Source organism: Notothenia rossii (assembly GCF_949606895.1).
Source record: "Notothenia rossii genome assembly, chromosome: 2".
In the NCBI taxonomy this organism is placed as follows: Eukaryota; Metazoa; Chordata; class Actinopteri; order Perciformes; family Nototheniidae; genus Notothenia; species Notothenia rossii.
Window position 1 is genome coordinate 76,270,148 of NC_136904.1, and position 20,291 is coordinate 76,290,438.

At 42.5% G+C, this 20,291-nt stretch overlaps 1 protein-coding gene across 1 annotated transcript in view; it reads left to right on the plus strand.

Moving 5' to 3' along the window:
- Nucleotides 1-637: 637 nt before the first annotated feature.
- Nucleotides 638-20,291, plus strand: part of cps1 (carbamoyl-phosphate synthase 1, mitochondrial) — a 53,880-nt gene continuing 34,226 nt past the window's right edge. Inside the window, exons 1-21 of the mRNA XM_079664628.1 lie at nucleotides 638-958; nucleotides 2,142-2,251; nucleotides 2,505-2,649; nucleotides 3,656-3,745; nucleotides 3,832-3,888; nucleotides 3,978-4,070; nucleotides 4,227-4,316; nucleotides 4,662-4,790; nucleotides 5,227-5,333; nucleotides 5,652-5,793; nucleotides 6,013-6,090; nucleotides 6,765-6,863; nucleotides 7,118-7,213; nucleotides 8,022-8,211; nucleotides 8,494-8,651; nucleotides 8,735-8,863; nucleotides 10,066-10,210; nucleotides 10,403-10,613; nucleotides 12,496-12,694; nucleotides 12,851-13,027; nucleotides 14,786-14,904. Of these exons, the coding sequence (XP_079520754.1) occupies nucleotides 833-958; nucleotides 2,142-2,251; nucleotides 2,505-2,649; nucleotides 3,656-3,745; nucleotides 3,832-3,888; nucleotides 3,978-4,070; nucleotides 4,227-4,316; nucleotides 4,662-4,790; nucleotides 5,227-5,333; nucleotides 5,652-5,793; nucleotides 6,013-6,090; nucleotides 6,765-6,863; nucleotides 7,118-7,213; nucleotides 8,022-8,211; nucleotides 8,494-8,651; nucleotides 8,735-8,863; nucleotides 10,066-10,210; nucleotides 10,403-10,613; nucleotides 12,496-12,694; nucleotides 12,851-13,027; nucleotides 14,786-14,904 (2,690 nt within the window). The 5' untranslated portion in view covers nucleotides 638-832. The remainder of the gene's footprint in view (nucleotides 959-2,141; nucleotides 2,252-2,504; nucleotides 2,650-3,655; nucleotides 3,746-3,831; nucleotides 3,889-3,977; nucleotides 4,071-4,226; nucleotides 4,317-4,661; nucleotides 4,791-5,226; nucleotides 5,334-5,651; nucleotides 5,794-6,012; nucleotides 6,091-6,764; nucleotides 6,864-7,117; nucleotides 7,214-8,021; nucleotides 8,212-8,493; nucleotides 8,652-8,734; nucleotides 8,864-10,065; nucleotides 10,211-10,402; nucleotides 10,614-12,495; nucleotides 12,695-12,850; nucleotides 13,028-14,785; nucleotides 14,905-20,291) is intronic.

Genomic DNA, 20,291 nt, shown 5'->3' on the forward strand with positions numbered 1-20,291 from the left:
CCGCCTACTAAGGGTTTCTCGGCAACTCTGCAGAATCCTATGGGTGACGTCACGGACACTACGTTCATTTATATACAGTCTATGATTGTGACAGATAGAGCCTCACATACACACAACTTTTTGTTAGCAGGTGCATTCATTCTCATTCAGCTTGCAATTTTTGTGGTTCCTTTTCAATGACCTGAAATGAACCAAATGTAATCAATATGTCCCCTTGTGTAGGCCTTTTAGAAGTAGTTTTTCTTTTATGAAATCACTGTAAAAACATAATAATATACAGCAGTTTAAAATTAATGTGAATGAAACATATTTGTCAGAAAAGCTATTTGAAATTTTAGCTAGCCATATAGTGGTGCTCAAGCTAAATGCAAAATAACTTGAACCAGATATGTGTTAACTAATGCAGTTAAAAAGTATCTTTAAATATTTCAGATGTTAAAATGTTGGCCAACCAGAAGAAGTTTAACTTATTGGCCTTGTAGCATACATCCATGATCCTACTATCAGTGTGTTTCGGAATTTCAACAGATGTGAATGCTGGGTTCATCCATGTTTGAGAGAAAGTAGGGCGTTTTCCTGGAGACCAATCTAAACGCTGAGCGCTTCAAGCGGTGAGAAAAACAACTGTTCATCAACCAATCATGATAAACTTCAAGCTCGCAGTTGAACCTACACGAGGAAAATCCAAATCCCATTGAGCTAGTGTCTCCTAGAGTCAATTTACAATTCGTTGTAGACGTTGTTAGACAGTTTAAATAGTAAGTCATTTTTATATCGGAAAACTTTTCATTCACGACCGTGCCACTGTGCCTAAAGAGTAACGTAGGCTAACATGACAACTATCCTGTTAGCTCATAGCGTTGTTAAATCTCTGAGACAAGGATGCATTGTTGGCAGAAGAGTGGGAAACACTTCGGGATGGCTGAGACTTCAAACAGCTAAACTTTTTAGTGTGAAGGTAAGACTACGTGTGAGTTAAAGTGGTTGTTGTCAGGTGTAAATGCACGATACTAACTTTGGAAGTGCCTTCAATGTAGTGCGGACACGGTGTTCCTCTGGGCTTCAGGCCACATTCCGCTGACACATTTATTGTTTGTGATTCATTGGCGTTAAAACATACATTTTTAAAACATGTAAGAACTTGTTACATATTTTTCTTTTTAAATCAAGGACTACTTCTATTTTCGTCATACCTTCAACAGAAGAGAAAGCATTTCTTTTGACATTATTTTAACTTGGTATAGTTAACCAGCTCCATTCATCATAGTGCTCTTGCATTTAGAAACGAAGCTTTCTGAGCGACAGCAGCAGTAAATAGTTGAACAAGTATGAACTGTGTTGAAATAAATTGTTTCCAGTGGACGGTCAATACGCCGAATCCACAGGTGGGTTCATCTTAATAAAATACACAAGTGAAATACTTGCCTGAAGTATGTGCTAGTGCAGTTGACAAATACTGCAGTAAATTGCCCTATTTTGAATGCAGTTTGGTGCGGCGACACACTTAAAGTATTAACTCACAAAAAGTAAATAGTAAACCACAAAAGCATAATAGTCTTCATTATTATTTAACCTGATTTCCAGATTAGTTTTTCTTAGATAATGTGTATCATGCTGTAGCTGCTGGAATGCATCATGTGTGTTGCATCACTTTGCAGGTGCACCCGGATTGCAACTACCACACAATATTACTGAATAAGGCAAATTATACATCTATGGTGCTTTTGGAAATAGGAGTCTTTAGTAATACTATAAGAGACGGTGCCTACCTCGAGGTCATATTGGGACATGCATGAACACACACACACACACACACACACACACACACACACACACACACACACACACACACACACACACACACACACACACACACACACACACACACACACACACACACACACACACACACAGAGAGAGAACAGATTTGTCTGTCTCAGCATTCACAGCACAATTCACATTGTCCTGCAGTTTCAACATGAGTCTCACTTCATCCAGCCACCACTACTTAATTCATAAGCCTACAACACATCTATTTCAAACTTTTGCCTTTGGTCTCTCCAAACTCTTCATATAAAGGGAATGCATTATTCTTGGGGGAGATTTATCTTGCCATCTGCCTGCTCTCTTTTAAATCCCAGGCCCAGACAGCCCACCTGGTCTTGGAGGATGGCACCAGGATGAAAGGATTTTCCTTTGGGCATGATACCTCTGTAGCCGGGGAACTCGTCTTCAATACTGGCCTAGTGGGGTAAGAAGGAGATATGCTGACATAAGTCGATCTACATTAGATTCAAGAAAGATCTGTTTTAAATCAACAAAATAAATCAGATGGTAAATACTAAAATATGAACCTGGCTTTGAGCTTCACAACTTTGCATCCAGTTGTTACATTTTCCTCAAATTTCTTTACACAATGAAGTTACACTGCATTTTTTCACTTTATAGAGGATAATGAGACGATAGATGTGCGTTAAAATCACAATATCGTATCCTTTCTTTAGGTATCCTGAGGCCCTGACTGACCCCAGCTACAGAGGTCAGATCCTGACCCTCACCTACCCTATAGTGGGAAACTATGGGGTACCCAACAGCCAGGAACTGGACGAGCTTGGCCTGAGGAAACATTTGGAGTCAGAGCGCATCCAGGTATGAAACTCAGTGGGGGTTTGGGGGTGTCAGGATTGGTGGAGGCCTCGGTGCTGCAATTACCAACTCCTGCTTTGATCCTGTCAGTCTGTTGGAGAGTGCTCCACCTTGGTCCAGATTGACATTTTAACATGAATTGCTATTGCCATTTATAACCACATCCATCATACTCCCAACGACCTTTGTGATATTTGTTCCTTTTTTCTTTTCTTTTTTAAACTTCACCGCTGGGTTGACACTACATTCATCAACAACTATTAGCTGGATTCCCAATAAATCTGGTGCAGATATTCATTTCCCCCTAAGGGTGAATCATAATTAATTTGGTGACATATTGTGCATTTTCAGGTTCACCCTTTTATTCTGGGTTTCTTCTAAAACAAATCTTCTTATATTGTCTGAAGTAGGTATGTCATGATGCCAAACATGTCGTAGATGATACCGATAACAATGTAATCCCACGATTATTGATATCAATTCAAGCCAATATTAAAAAAACAAAACATATCACTGACTCCCATGTCCTTCAGCATGCATTTATTTACTCTATTATTTGCCTTATAGTTTTTGTTCGGGAATTAAATTGGTCATAATGTATACTAACCCTCCCAGCCATATCGATGTATGTTGAGAGTAATAGTAGAATATACATTTGATTTGAGCCTCCTATAATATTAAACCTTGTAACTTTTGGGGTAGGCTATCGGAATCGGAAATGTATTTGATCTGACTGGCCTTTTTAACTATATTCTGACATGTTATAGCCAAAAAAATGCATCACATAATAGTTAGTGGCATTTCTACACATAACAGCACAACAACAGTGCAGTATTTTACTGTTTAATAATTGAAAGACAACATGAACCATGCTCGAAGTATTCTTGACACCATTCACCTGCAAGAGCTGCAGTATTACACAAAACCTAGAAGTGATATTAAGCAATTATCGACAACAGCGGCTTTTTAGTTTGACCTTTTTTTTAAGGTTGTGCTTTGGCGTTTCTAGGTATCTGGTCTTCTTGTTCAAGACTACAGTTACGAGTACAGCCACTGGAACTCTGTCAAGTCTTTGGGACAATGGCTGCAAGAAGAGAAGGTATGGATTCAAAGTTTCCGATGTAATCTCAGAGAGGCAAGTCTGCTGCTGGTACATTTTAAAATGTGACTTTCCTCCCGTTGAAGGTCCCTGCACTGTTTGGAATAGACACCCGAATGCTGACCAAGATAATCAGAGATAAGGTACTGTAAATGTCCAGGTGTGAACTGCTTTTACAATTGATGAAGCAGTTGTTTGATGAACTGGTATTGTGCTTGTGATTTCTCCTCAGGGCACAGCTTTGGCGAAAATAGAATTTGATGGGCAGCCTGTGGAGATATCTGACCCCAACCAGAGGAACCTGGTAGCAGAAGTCTCAACCAAGGTAACAGCTGCTATAACAAAAAATATCCCAAAACACCTTTTCTTCCCATTGCACAATATGCCACGTACAATATGACCACTCAGATCATATTCTCTCTGTGGACAATTGCTGCTGATTAGTGATAACTTTTCTTTCCGGTGTCTTTTTACCCACTAGGAAACAAAGATCTTTGGAAAAGGAAACCCAATTAAAGTGGTGGCGGTTGATTGCGGTATTAAACATAACATCATTCGCCTGTTGGTCAAGGTAAGAGAAAAAAAAGCGGTGTAAAAAATAAATCCCTTTTCTTGTTGAGTGTGCATCCTTCTTAGTTTACAGACTTGGAGATGACGTTTTTATGACGTTGCCCCAAATGACCCTGTCTGCAGAAATATAAAAATCAAGTCAAGACGCGTCACATTTTCAACCTGACCTGACCTAGAAAATATGAGATGGTAATGTTAGATCTGACAAACTGTTCACAACCCGAGGCAGGAATTCTCAGCTGGTGCCAAATTAGTATACAACTATTAAGTTATTTAGGGTGAACTTACAGTACAATATCATGCCTTTATATCACAGAGTGTATGTTCTGTATGTCTGTGTGTGCAGAGGGGTGCAGAGGTCCACCTCGTCCCGTGGGATCAGGACTTGATGAGTCTGGACTACGACGGGCTTTTCATTTCCAATGGACCAGGAAATCCGTCGCTGGCCAACACACTCATTGACAACGTCCGCAAGGTACAACATAATGCTCTTTTAATATTTAAATGTTTTGTGTTTTATTCGAAGATTGCCCACAAAGTGTTGCTCTTTACAGTTTCACTTCTTTGTCAATTAAAAAGAGGCTTTAAGGAGGATGGAGATTGTTTGTAAAATGACATTCTAATTGTAACATAGTCTTTTAGACTTTGTCAAGTATTTGTCATATTTAGTGGATGTATGGAGATTTTAACTAGTCCATTTTTTACATTATTTTCCCTATTTTAATTTACGGTAATTAAAGTTTAGAGTCATATAATTAGGGGAACTTAATTCTCTCTTGAAGTTATAATATTGGCTTGAAAGTACAAAGCGGTCCACAAGATTATTTTCATCACATACTGTAGATTAAATATATATATCATGATCTGCATTTTCAATAAATGTAATTTGAATGTTCTTTTGCGCTGTGCAGGTGCTGGAGAGCGATCGTCCACAGCCAGTGTTCGGGATCTGTATGGGCAACCAGATCACAGCTCTGGCTGCCGGAGCTCAGTCATACAAGCTTCCAATGGGCAACAGGTAAAACTTGCAATGCATAAGCATAATTATAGCAAAGTGTACACTCACTTAGATAATCCTCAAACAAACAAAAGATAATTTTATATTTGGCCAAATCATATTGGGTGTTTCCATATTAAGCTTAACAAATGTATCTAATACACGCTCCTCTTATAACATCTGCAAAGTGGAAGCATTTGAAAACTGGCAGAGCATCATACATTGGTGTTCCTTCCACCAGTTGAATAGTGTGACATCATTGGTATGACTGTGTGTCCTCTCACTTGCATATAAACAGAAATAAAATATTGTGTTTTCTGCTTGTCTGCGTTCTCCCAGAGGCCAGAACCAGCCGGTGCTGAATGTGAGGACGGGTCAGGCCTTCATCACGGCGCAGAACCACGGCTACGGCATAGACAGCCACTCGCTGCCCCCAGGGTGGAGCCCGCTTTTTGTCAACGCCAATGATGGCACCAATGAGGTAGATTCCCCTCTGTGATAAACAACATGGCACTTTGAAAAAAAATGTCTAAAGAATTTGTATATAAAAACACAAATTTCTCTATAATACCAAAATGTCAAGCGACAATCACACCTGAAGTTATCAAAATAACACAATTTTACCAAAAATAAACTTGAATCCCTCTGTATTAAATGCATACTTTTTTGCTAATTTTCTCTTATATCAAATATTTTCCAGGGCATTATGCACAACACTAAGCCTGTTTTCACGGCCCAGTTTCATCCCGAGGCAAAAGGCGGTCCCACCGACACAGAGGTAAATAAAGACTTTGATAGTTATTCATAAAGTTCCTGTTATACAAAATGTTTCTTATCTGGCTGCTTCTCAAGTATAAGTTGACGTCTTCCATTGAAACAGGAATTGTGTGATTGTCAAAAGCAACTATCAGGTGGCTGGTGAAAATCATTTGTTTGTATGCATGGTATATTAATGGGACAAAATGCTTAATCAATCATATATAATAAATGTGCAGTTCCTACATCACCGGCAATGAAAGGTGTAATCATCTGTGGTGACTGATGTTCGACTGCCCCAGAGCCACAGGTGCCAATCCCTTTCTCCACAGTAAGGCGTGGGTGGCTCTGCACTCCTTTTCTACAACATGACAGGGGGGGGGCTGTAGTTGAATCCTGGGCCAAGCATGTTGTAACCTCTGTCATGTCAGGGCAGGATAATGAGACCTGTCCTCTCTACCAACATGCAGCTGAAGCTCTGCTGGAGAATCCTGGGTAACAATTCATATGAAGACCACATCTCAGGGGGGTTATTGAAGCATTCATTATGAATTAAAATGCTTCATGATGACTACACGCACTATAATAACATTCTTAAAATGAGTCGTAGTCAATAGTAGTATTAATTAGACTTACAAAAAGTGAATTACAAATTTAGAAAACTGGTTATATTGCCATTATTTCTTGTTTCTACAGTTCCTCTTTGATTCCTTCATCTCCCTGATCAAGAAAGGAAAAGATGCCACTGTAATGTCTGTCATGCCTGCGAAACCTTACACACCGCCCAGAGCTACGGTAAGGTTATGCACGCACAGGGATTAGGAACAGCATGTTCTTTTAGCTGTTGTTGTTTTAAGGTAATTAGTGAATGAGTCAAATAGTTAGAACGGTTATAAAGACAAGAATAACAAATAACAAATAGGAATCTGTATCTGGTGTGTGCTTTAGATACAGAAAAAAGGTTATGATATGACCTTAGAAGGATCCACCCAGGAACCTGAATGCCTGGTTTATATTTTGATAATGACTCTTCATGTTTGTACTTGCAGGTGTCAAAGGTGCTGATACTGGGCTCTGGTGGTCTGTCTATCGGTCAGGCTGGAGAGTTTGACTACTCTGGGTCTCAGGCCATCAAGGCCATGAAGGTAAGAGAGAAGTGTTGGGCTAAGCTGTGGCTAAACATATACATTATATTATTTACTGTTTACAAAACATTTGCTTCAAATGACAGTTCACAGCTCTCTGAGGCAATTACTGGGTAAAACATGTATAAGCATTTCAAAATAAAGCTATATGTGAAAATAAATGGGGTTAGTGCATTCATGTGACGCAGAGGGATGAGTTTGTCTGCTGAGCCAAGACTGAACATTTGTAGACGTTTACAAAACTTAAGAAAGTGTTCCTTTCCAGTCCTTGTAGAATTAATTGGCCATTTTGACAAGTCACAGTATGAAAAGCACACATTTTTAACAATAATATCAGGGAGGCTGAATTATTCTCTGCTGCTTCAGTTCTAATGTCCTGATATTGGGCAGGTGGGCTCAGAACAGTCATTGTTAATGTTATTAGTAACGCCTGAGGCTTCTTCATACTGACTAGTTAAAAGGTCAAAAAGTTGTATTACAACCCAAAGACCTGGCTGTAAAACCACAGTTGCACATTAAAAACTGGAAGTGTACACGGAGACCTACGCTAAGACCGCTTCTAAAATAGTTTATTGTCTTTAATTTCCTCTGTGCTCATGTTATTGACCTTATTCTTATTTAGTGACCCTTCTCTGGTTGCATTCCTTTTGTGAAACACTTACATCGTAAAGAAAAGTGCTGTATAAATACATTTGTTATCATTATTAAAAGATAAAAAATGATGTGTATTTCCCCGCTTATCAAATTGGCAAACATTCCATAGGCAATTCAAGTCATGAATGTTATAAACGTGACAATGTCGTTGCAGGAGGAAAACCTGAAGACGGTGCTCATGAACCCAAACATAGCCTCGGTCCAGACCAACGAAGTGGGCATCAAGCAGGCCGACTCAGTCTACTTCCTGCCCGTCACGCCACAGTTTGTAACTGAAGTCATCAAGGCCGAGCGTCCAGACGGCATCCTGCTCTCCATGGGGGGGCAGACTGCACTCAACTGTGGTGAGATGTGTGCAGCTGTTTGTGTCAATGTATCGGATTGCTGATCTGTGGTCCTGTTTCCCTGTGGGGCTTCAAGTAGTGGGACATAGTGACTGTCAGGGATAGGGTTTACATTCCTACTTTGCAAGGCACTTACAGGGTTAGAAATATAACTCTCAACAAGGATATGTGCACGTCTGTTGTTGGGATAGCATATAGAAACTGCCATATGCATGGTTTGGTGGGAATCTTTCCAACGACCACTGATTTATTTGTCTTGGTTGCCTGTGTGTTTGTGTTCAGGAGTTGAATTATTCCAGAGTGGTGTCCTGGAGAAGTACGGTGTGAAGGTCCTAGGAACCCCGGTGGAGTCCATCATGGCCACAGAGGACAGGCAGCTTTTCTCAGACAAACTGAAGGAGATTAATGAAAAGATTGCCCCCAGTTTCGCCGTGGAGTCGGTAAGTATCATCTTCTTTCCGTGAACTTTGAGACAAAGGATATATACATATTTAGTTTTCAAGTGTTTGTGTGCATCTTTCAGGTATCTGAAGCCTTGAAAGCAGCGGAGAAGATTGGCTACCCGGTGATGCTGCGATCGGCCTATGCCCTTGGGGGTCTGGGCTCTGGTCTGTGTGCCAACAAAGAGATGCTTGAGGAAACTGCCAACAAGGTCAGAATAAATGCCGCAGGGTAGGGACGGTGGAAGCATCTGTACCAAATTATGTTTGTTATTCTTTGTTATGCTTTCTTTTATCATGCAGATCAAATCAGCAATGAAGCATTCTACCTAAACGTTATAAAGTGTTATAACTTCATCCATGTTTGAAGCATTCACTTGTACAATGATAGAAGCTTTGAAATAGCTTAGTTATGTCTTTTTGGTGCTCTGCCAGGAAGGGAATAGTTTGCAGTTGCTTAGCAACATTCTTTTAGGCTCGTCCAGCACCACACTGTGTCTGACGGCAGTTATAATCTGTGATCACAGGCTGCCAAATGAACGGTGTGTGACAGACTGCTTTCAAATGTTGCATATTCTTCTAAGCCGTCCAGTAAGTGCTGATGATTTGCTGTTTTTCTCGTCTTGCATTCAAAATAGTTCATTTTTTGTTTCATTTGGATGTTTCAATGTGAGTCTTTGCTGGTTATGCTCAGCGGATGTTCCACAGTTTGGTATCAAGTGCAGAACAAATATATAATTCACAAGGTCCAATATTTGACAAAGAAAAAAAATGAAAACCCAAGGTAAACACTTATTCCTCTAACCCTATGTTCTCAGTGTTATCAAAAGAGTATCTACCCACTGGCACATGGCCTTTATGCAGGGTATCACATTTTGTTGCAAATATATTTGAATGATTTGAATCCCTAACTAATTAAAAACACAGTCTATGTAACGTTGAGGTTTTAGGGTTTGACGAGAAAGATGCTAATGATGGAGGCTGTAATTCATGCATAAATGCATCATATTGTTAAGTTATTGGTCTCTTGGTTGTTTTTACATACACAGCCATCTGTTTGTCTGTGCTTCTATGAAAATGTTCTCCCTTCCTTTGATGTCTGGTTTGTATTAAGGTCCATGGAGCTGTTATGCCACACATGGTGTCCTTCACTGGAAAATAAATTAAGTGCAAACAAATTGCACTGGTATGTTAAACCATTAAATCAAAAAGTGCAGGTTGATTATTATTCTTAATTATTTCCACTAAATAATGTCTGTTTTTAATGTTATTCTATTTGTAAAACCAATATGAATTGTGTTGTGTTTGAGAACATTCAGAAAGTATCTCACAATATGTAAATCTCTTTACCAGCTTCGTAAAGTTGTCACACATCATCTTATCTGATTTATAATCTGTGCGTATTGTGCTGTAGGCTCTGGCCATGAGCAGTCAGATCCTGGTGGAGAAGTCTCTGAGGGGCTGGAAGGAGGTGGAGTATGAGGTGGTGAGAGACGTGGCTGATAACTGCGTCACCGTCTGCAACATGGAGAACTTCGACCCGCTGGGCATCCACACAGGTGCTAAAAACTTCACTACATACTGATGTGTTCGTGTTCAGAGTATTGTGCTCTGTGTTGTATAATTAGTTGCAGTATTCTGTTCTCACTTTTGCTGTGTTTGATCGTGTTCTGTTTGCTATTCTGTTGTCCAAAAAAAGCACTCTGTCTTTGGAGGCTACTTGAGGATAAATGTGTCTTCTTCTTCTTCAGGTGACTCCATAGTAGTGGCACCGAGCCAGACACTATCCAACGAGGAGTACCACATGCTCCGTGAAACGGCCATTAAAGTCGTCCGTCACCTTGGTATTATCGGCGAGTGCAACATCCAGTACGCCCTCCACCCCTCCTCTCTGGAATACTGCATCATCGAGGTCAACGCCCGGCTCTCCAGGAGCTCTGCTTTGGCATCCAAAGCCACCGGGTGAGAGAATACATGAATACATATTTCACACTGCTGGTACGCTGGTGTTACAATATGTTGGACAATATTAAAATATATATATAGCTTACATTTAAATTAATTAAGTAATTAATTAAATTCTTAACAATCTAAAATATCTTTAAGTGAACACACATAATGCTTATTATTTGATGAATAATCTTCACATAATAGTGTAGGAGTTCTGCAACATTGGATAGCTCCATCCATCGATCCATCTTCTCCCGCTTATCCGTGGTCGGGTCGCGGGGGTAGCAGTTCCAGCAGAGAGCCCCAAACTTTCTTTTCCCTGGCCACATCAACCAGCTCTGACTGGGGGATCCCAAGGCGCTCCCAGGCCAGCGAAGAGATATAATCCCTCCACCTGGTCCTAGGTCTACCCCTTGGTCTCTTCCCAGCTGGACGTGCCTGGAACACCTCCCTAGGGAGACGCCCAGGTGGTATCCTAACTAGGTGCCCAAAACACCTCAACTGGCTCCTTTCGACGCGAAGGAGGAGCGGTTCAACTCCGAGTCCCTCCCGGATGACCAAACTTCTCACCTTATCCCTAAGGGAGACACCAGCCACCCTGCGGAGAAAACCCATCTCGGCCGCTTGTACCCGCGATCTCGTTCTTTCGGTCATGACCCATCCTTCATGACCATAGGTGAGGGTAGGAACGAAAATGGCGCGGTAGACAGAGAGCTTTGCCTTCTGGCTCAGCTCCCTTTTCGTCACAACGGTGTGGTAAAGCGACTGCAGTACCGCTCCCGCTGCTCCGATTCTCCGACCCATCTCACGCTCCATTGTTCCCTCACTCGAGAACAAGACCCAGAGATACTTGAACTCCTTCACTTGGGGTAAGGACTCATTCCCTACTTGGAGTGGACAGTCCATCGGTTTCCTGCTGAGAACCATGGCCTCAGATTTGGAGGTGCTGATCCTCATCCCAGCCGCTTCACACTCGGTTGCGAACCGATCCAGTGAGTGCTGAAGGTCGCAGACCGATGAAGCCATCAGAACCACATCATCTGCAAAAAGCAGTGGTGCAATCCTTAGTCCACCGAACTGCAGACCCCCTCCCCCACGACTACGCCTCGAAATCCGATCCATGTATATTACAAACAGGATTGGTGACAAAGCGCAGCCCTGGCGGAGGCCAACCCTCACCTGAAATGGGTCCGACTTACTGCCGAGGACCCGGACACAGCTCTCGCTTTGGGAGTACAGAGATTGGATGGCCCTGAGTAGAGACCCCCTCACCCCATACTCCCGCAGCACCTCCCACAGTAACTCCCCGGGAACCCGGTCATACGCCTTCTCCAAGTCTACAAAACACATGTAAACTGGATAAGCGTACTCCCAGGCCCCCTCCAGGATCCTTGCAAGAGTAAAAAGCTGATCCGTCGTTCCACGACCAGGACGGAATCATTGCATAGCTGAATGTTAAAAATAATCCGAGGATCATACTATGACTTTTTTTATGAAAAAACAAACCTTTATGCTATTTAATTGACATGCTCTACTATAAAAATGTTAAGGACATACTTTTTCATTATTCTTTTTTTTGTTTTTATGAAGTACTGTACTATTACTATATCCTTTTTTATTACTTTTCAATGACACACCTATTATCGACATGCTGCAACTCACTGGTGGGCTTTCACACTGCCATCTAGTGGGCAGCGAAAGTACTGCCACATAATTAGATAAAACATACATGAATGTGTTAATCTACAAAACGATGTATTACTTAAAGTAAAATTGTATTAAATATACATCTTGTTGTTCATTTATAAAGCCAGTTATGTATCCATATTTTCTAAAGAATTCACAAAACTAAAACGTAAAATCAAAATGCTTAACTTCAATGCCTGTTTCTCAGGTATCCCTTGGCATTTGTTGCTGCTAAGCTGGCTTTGGGTATCCCTCTACCGGAGATCAAGAACGCTGTATCGCAGACCACCACGGCGTGTTTTGAACCCAGTCTGGACTACATCGTCACCAAGATCCCCCGCTGGGACCTGGACCGCTTTCAGGGCATGTCTCATGAAATAGGCAGCGCCATGAAGAGTGTCGGAGAGGTGAGGCAGGATCCATGGATAAACACTCACTCACCAACTTTCTTCTTCTTTAAACTCACAAACCAATTTTATTGCCTGCCATGAAGGTCCTTTTTTTGGTTCAGTGTGTTTGTCAGCAAGACTTTTCTGTCAAGTTTCTCCATTTGCTGGATTCAGGTGATGGCGGTTGGCCGGACTTTTGAGGAGAGTATGCAGAAGGCCCTGAGGATGTGTCATCCATCAGTGGATGGCTTTGTGCCCCGACTCCCACACAAGAAAGCCTGGGCCGACAACCAGGACCTGCAGCAGGAACTGTCTGTGCCCTCCATCACCCGCATCTTCTCCCTCGCCAAGGTACACTTGTCTTTCACTTGTCTGTTAATAATGAATGACACCAAGTTTCTCATTCAAATGAAGTGTTCCAGAGAAATAATCATGAAAAAAACATGAAATGCAGAGAAAAATGTGTCCCTGAATGCGTAACTGTGAATGCATAATTGTATGCTTGTCTTTTATTTGAACCGTAACAAATGCACAGAAATGACATATTTCAACTGGAAAACACATACATTATAAAAAGTGATTTATTATTTAACTTATGGGGTGGGCGTTTGAAACGTTTACATTTTGCTTGTACAATGCAGTGACCTTTTCCCTTGCTTCCCCTCATAGAATTAGATCAAGGTTTAAACCTAAGGTTCATAAGCACATGGAGATACGGGGTCAAGCTCCTTAATTTAAACAGACGTCCAGCACTTCAACACGCTCTATAATCTGCTGAAAGAAGAGCTGACGAGGTCGTCTCAGTGTCAAAACCTCCAACTGTGTGAGCTTTGGTGTTCTAACAATGAAGATATACTTTCCACCTTTTTAATATGGATTGAGATCACTGAGGATGGCGACAGCATTAGGGATTAATGATCCACATCTTATCTCTGGCAATCAAATATCTTATGGTGGTCAGCACAGTCTCTCAGCTAACCTCTGTGTTTCCCACTGGATTAGTTTTGAAACCCACATTTCTTTGGTCACAACCACTCCAGACGATACTTAATACTGCGGTTTGGAAAGCATAATAAAAACCACAGCAAGTGCCATAAGCACTTGACAGTCCTTCACAGCTAGACAGCAGTACGCTTTGATAAGTAGCAAAGAAAGAAAATGCATTAGATGTAATTCTCTTATATATTGTTGGATATTATGTTCTCAGGTTTTGCACCTTGTTTTGTCTGCATTGTTAGCACTCAAAAACTCCAAACATATCCCTGTTTAGTTTTTCCTACATGTATATCTGTTTGGAAATGTTTGTTTCTGATATCACAAAATACATAAACACGCTCTTCTGAAAGATAAAATCACTTGGAGCTTGATTAAACACTCTTTATTCGCAGGGAAGGGTTCATTTCATTTTTAAGAAGAATCCTCCTGCTCCTAACCTGGAATGATTCCTCTGGTCAGCGATCTAATAAGAAAAGGATAAAACATATTTACAAGCTAATGTCAGGGTAGGACCTCTGTCATATTACAGGTTAATGTCACAGCCTGGCTTGATATGAGATTTTTCATAAAACCCCCAATATTGTCCAAGTAATATATTGTCCCTGTAATAGATGTTCTACTTGAAGGAGTCCTTGAAAAAGTAATGGATAAAAACGGATTATTTACAGTGACCATGCTGAATGACCACTCCTATCCAGTGACATGTCACTGAATGATTGGTAACATCTGTGACAACCCCCTAAAACTGAAACACCTCATTAAATAACGTTATTTACAAAACAAATAAATGAGAATGATCAATTGGTAGATTAGTGAAGTACACAAGTTCCAGGTTGAGCAGAAATTAGTGTTTAAAATAGTTTAATTCTAAAAGAAAAGACAAAACAAGGCATTGAAAACAGGAGCTCATGTGTGAGCTGAGAGAGAGTAAAGAAGACACTCATGAGGAGTCGTAACGCAATATTTAAATCACAAGCAATTTATTAATCTGGTGAAACTCAGGGAAACCGATTTAGAAATCTACTCGGAATGCTCCCATAAGGGGCAAGGAGGATGATGGACTTGTTGAATGATGAATGTAATGCTGAGTCTGGTTCATTGCTCTTCCTTTAGGCCCTCCACAGTGGTATGAGTGTTGATGAGATCCACCAGCTGACGGCCATAGACAAGTGGTTCCTCCACAAACTCTACCGGATCACACAGCTGGAGCAGCACCTGGCAAACTACAACAGGTTTGTTACTTTTGTATTTCTGTAAGGCGATGTGGAATTAATTCAATAAATATATTATAATTATTAGGTACACTATAATACACTGCAATGTAATGCACTTTGAACACTTGTTGTGCCCTCACCGGAAGTGACCCGTCGCCGCCTTTAGCTAGCTAGCAAGCAACATTATTTTCATTACAGACTTTTCGATTATCCTAATAAAATGAACAGTGGATTATTTTAGACACCAGTATAGTGGTACGTTTATTACAGGTCAGCTATCATGCAATATTTAGGCAATAGCATGGGTCTCAGATATATAAAAATTTATAAAAAACATGTCTATGAAGTGTTTTGCTCAAAATACCAAACAGATCACCCATTCTAGCCATGCCTCTATTTCACTTCCTGTTACTAAAGTGCTGATTCGGGGTACAAAGCCTTAAAAAGAAAAAGAGGGGGAAGAGCTTATGCCTGTTCATGCTGGACCCGGTGTCCGTACCATATGTGCTCGGGCTACCAGATCTACCCGGGGTCCGTCGCTTACCAATGACGTCACGCGTTGTGATTGGCTGTACGGTAATCGCATGCTGACTAGCGTGTACCGGGGGTCTGATCAAAGACGAATGAGTGTAGGTAGAGAGAGAGAGAGAGAGAAGGAGAAGAATAAGAGAAATCGGGGTTGTTAAAATGGTGACCGAGGCTTCTGCTAAGTACTCTCACAGGAAAAGAGGGATGGAGGAGGGATCAGAGCTCAGGAGACTAGCAGGAGACTGATGTCCAAGAATGAGTCAAAGCAGTACATGAGCAACCTGGCAAAGTTCAAGAAGTCAGAAGATTGCTCTTTGTAATCTTATCCAGATATATATATATGCATATATATATGTCATATATAATGTCTTAAATGTAATTTGGGTTAACTTCCTGTTTTATTTAGAATTATTATTACCTCTTGGGTTCCCGTACAGCCAATGCGTGACGTCATTGGTAAGCGTAACGGACCCCGAGCAGATCTGGTAGCCTGAGCACATATGGTACTGACACCGGCAGATATTGTCTAAAATAAATGCGGCGGTGATGAAACGCCAAAACGACATCAAGGGTTTTATTTTCTAACGCCTTGTGAGTTCCCTGACAAGCCGGGGACACATTTTAATTTATAAAAGACATCAAAAAGTGCATTTTGCATGTAAGTTTGAGAAACCGGTTCGAGATACACTTTTTGTTATACTCCATGGAATGCTCTTAACATCCCGATAGCAATGAATATCTTAAGTGCTTTGACAAAAAATCCAAATCCAAATCCAAAAATCATTTCATCTGTGGAAGCTGTAGTACTGTAAAAAGCACGACCAATCATTTTAGCCGGCCCGGCTAAAATAACTGGATGGCCTACCTGCCTGTCAGCCTTCCATTTGTGCACAAATTTATCTCGTGCCCTCATTGTTCATGTGTACGTTTGTGTGTGTTGGAGGAGGGGCTCTGCAAGGAAGTGGCAGATTTTTCCCAGCTGTGTATTTTCAAATTCTAGCGCACTGGAGCTGGTTTCTCCAAAATCACCTACCCCACATTTAAATATAGAAATGAAGCTAATGTATACATTTTATTTGTGTATTGCTCTGTTGACAAAAGTATCGCGGCTTTTCGTTCTACTTCCGTCAATTCGCGAAGATTGTGTCTTGAATATGAGAAGTGTCCAGTGTTCCACAACAACTTTTAACTGCATCTTCCGGCTAATAAATGTTTCCATGCATCGCAAAGGGCGCACACATGCACTCAAACTAGCACATGTATAGAAGTATGCAAATTGAAACCTGATTAAGATACAGAAACATCAGTTTCATGATGATGACATATATGTCTGTATCCTTATGTGACATTGTGTCCTCAAGAACTATACTACAAGTTACACTACATAGGGTAGGCTAGTATCTGTCTGACTCACTCTTCATGGATGGAAACATTTAGTTAAGAGGAAATATCCCCTCTAATTAGACCTTCATCAATCTGTTCATCCATCCGTAGAGTTGCAGGCTATTACAGCACAGGCAGATTATCATTTTATAGAATATATTGAAATTCCTTACCACAATCCCAAGAAGGATCAGTCCCTGGGTGTTTCTCAATCGCGAGTACGCTTGCTTGGTAGCACACGTCTGCCGAGCATCTTGCTTCAGAAGCGAGGCAAGAATACTTCCTGGCATTCGAAAAAAAAAGAGTGGAACAGGCTAGCAAGTGTGCAGGTGTGCTTCGAGAGGCCCCACCTTACATTTTCCGCCACAGATTTGGGGAAATTGGTCCGTTCGCAAAGCATTGTGGGGATTTTAAGACCGCGTAGTCTACACATGTGCAGCCTCAACATTTCTCCTAACGAAGTACGCCGGGCTCGGTAGATTTCCAAGTATGCTGGAGTTTGGAACAGTACTTCGGCGGCCCTCGATGACGTAGTATGCTTGAAATAGTGGCTCTGCAGCAGCTTTTATTCGCGATTGAGAAACAGCCATTGTCAGGCTCACCTCTTAGCGATATACATTCATGTGCTGCTTATCTGTCTCATTATTTCTGCACTAGACTTTGTTGGTTTGCTGGTTAATATTTGCCCTTTGCTTCAGATGATTAATGGAATTTTGTAAAACCTGCAGGGAAATCATACTCTTGGTTTTTGTTTTAAATTAATAAATTCAGTTTGATCATGCATTGCTCTGTTTATCAAATTAAAAGACAAAACACAACATTTCATCACATTATGATATTTTGCAGTGAGATTCTGACTTACCAACCCATCCAACAGCAATCCACTAATTTCATATTTGTATTATTAGAAAGTCCTGTCTACGTCTGCAGAAATTACTTAAATATTCTTCTGTAGGGAAAAGTCTTCCAAAATGAGCTGAACTCTAGTCTCTTCACGTCTGTTTCTCTCTGGTGATTCACCGTCTCTCAGTTGCCTCCGGGCTCTTACCTGGACAGCCGTTTTGAATTTTCATTGCTAAGCCACAGGTTACCTGCTGCTTCCTCCTGACTCTGCTGTTTAATAATGAATGGCTGGCCGTCTGGTGGGCAACATTCTGACTCATTGAGGGCTGTTGTAGTCTCCGCTGCCTCTGGAGCAGGGGACAGTGGGACGGACACACAACAATAGGCTGCTGCCGGACTGATGGAGCGTGGAGTTGAGTACAGCTCGGCTTCAGGCTCTGCTGGGCAGCACTCATAGTGTTGGAGCCTCTATTGCTGTAGTCAGTATAAGAAGATACTTATTGATAGAGATTAAATCCTTTAAATTAAAGTGACACCATTTTGTTAATATTTATTTAAAGTAATGTGTACTGTCAGTATTTCCTTTTATAGGGTTTATATTAGAAGTAAATAGTGACCACCAGTATTGATGGTCACTAATGGCAATTAATAGACACCAATATTTTTTCCCGCCATTTATGTCACACATGTCACACATTGTTAAACAATTTAATTATAAATATTGATATTCTCTCTGAAGAACCAGCACCTTACGTAGAGAGGTTTGTGTGCCCTAATGAACCTGGGGGCTGTGTTGTCTGGAACCTTGTGTTCCTGGTAGGGTCTCCCATGGCAAATTGGTCTCAGGCAAGGGGCCAGACTAATATTGCTTCAAAAGACCTCATGAAAGACAACACACGAAGTGAGGATACCCGGCCCGGAGGAAGCCCGGGGTCCCCTTCTGGAGCCAGGCCTAGAAGGAGGACTCGTCGGCGAGCGTCTGGTGGCCGGGCTTGCCATGGAGCCTGGCCGGGCACAGCCCGAAAAGGCAACGTGGGCAACACCTCCGCTTCTCCGTCCCGCGGGCCCACCACCTACGGGAAACAGCGATGGGGTCGGGTGCGCTGCCAGAAGGGTGGCAGTGAAAGCAGAGGGTCTCGACGGACCATACCCGGGCGACAGAAGCTGGCTTTGGGGACGTGGAACGTCACCTCTCTTGGGGGGAAGGAGTCGGAGCTTGTGCGGGAGGTGGAGCGTTACCAGTTGGATCTGGTTGGGCTCACCTCTACGCACAGCGTCGGCTCTGGAACTTTACTTCTGGATAGGGGTTGGACTCTATTCTTCTCCGGAGTTGCTCAAGGTGTAAGGCGCCGGGCGGGTGTGGGGATACTCACAAGTCCCCGGTTGGGTGCTTCGTTGTTGTAGTTTACCCCTGTGGACGAGAGGGTCGCCTTCCTACGCCTGCGGGTTATGGGGGGAAAACTCTGACTGTTGTGTGTGCTTATGCACCCAATAGCAGTTCAGAGTATACAGCCTTCTTGGAGACCCTGGAAAGAGTCCTGTATGGGGCTCCTGAAGGGGACTCTTTAATCTTGCAGGGAGACTTCAACGCACATGTGGGCGATGATGGAAACACTTGCAGGGGCGTGATTGGGAGGAAAGGCCCCCCTGATCTGAACCGGAGTGGTGGTTTGTTACTGGACTTCTGTGCTAGTGATGGATTGGCCATAACAAACACCATGTTCGAACATAAGGATGCTCATAAGTGTACGTGGTAACAGAGCACCCTAGGCAGAAGGTCCATGATCGATTTCGTTATCATATCATCGGAACCGAGGCCGTATGTTTTGGACACTGGGGTAAAGAGAGGGGCGGAGTTGTCAACTAATCACCATCTGGTGGTGAGTTGGGTCGAGTAGCGGGGGAAGCCTCTGGATAGACCTGGTAAGCCCAAACGTGTAGTTCGGGTGAACTGGGAACGTCTGGAGGAGGCCCAAGTTCAGGAGGCCTTCAACTCACACCTCCGGCGGAGCTTTTCGGGCATTCCTGTGGAGGTTGGGGACATTGAACCAGAGTGGTCGGTGTTCAAAGCCTTTATTTCCGAAGCCGCGGCGGGGAGCTGTGGTCTCAAGGTCTTAGGTGCCTCAAGGGGCGGTAACCCTCAAACCTCATGGTGGACACCGGTGGTCAGGCAAGCCGTCCGACTGAAGAAGGAGGCCTTCATGGATTTGTTATCCCGGGGGACTCCCGAGGCAGTTGCAAGGTACCGACGGGCCCAAAGGGCAGCAGCCTCAGCCGTGGCCGAGGCAAAGCAGCGGGTGTCAGAGAAGTTCGGAGGAGACATGGAAAAGGACTTTCGGGCGGCACCAAAGTTGCTCTGGAAAACTGTCCGACACCTCAGGAGGGGGAAGCAGGGAACCATCCAAGCTGTGTACAGTAAGGATGGGACGTTGTTGACCTCAACTGATGGAGTGTAAGGGCGTTGGAAGGAACACTTTGAGGAACTCCTGAACCCGAAAACTCCACCCTCTATGTTAGAGGCAGAGCTGAAGTATGACGGAGGATCAACACCTATCTCCCGGGGGGAGGTCACTGAGGTCGTCAAACAACTTCACAGTGGCAAAGCCTCGGGGGTGGATGACATCCGCCCAGAAATGCTGAAGGCTCTGGGT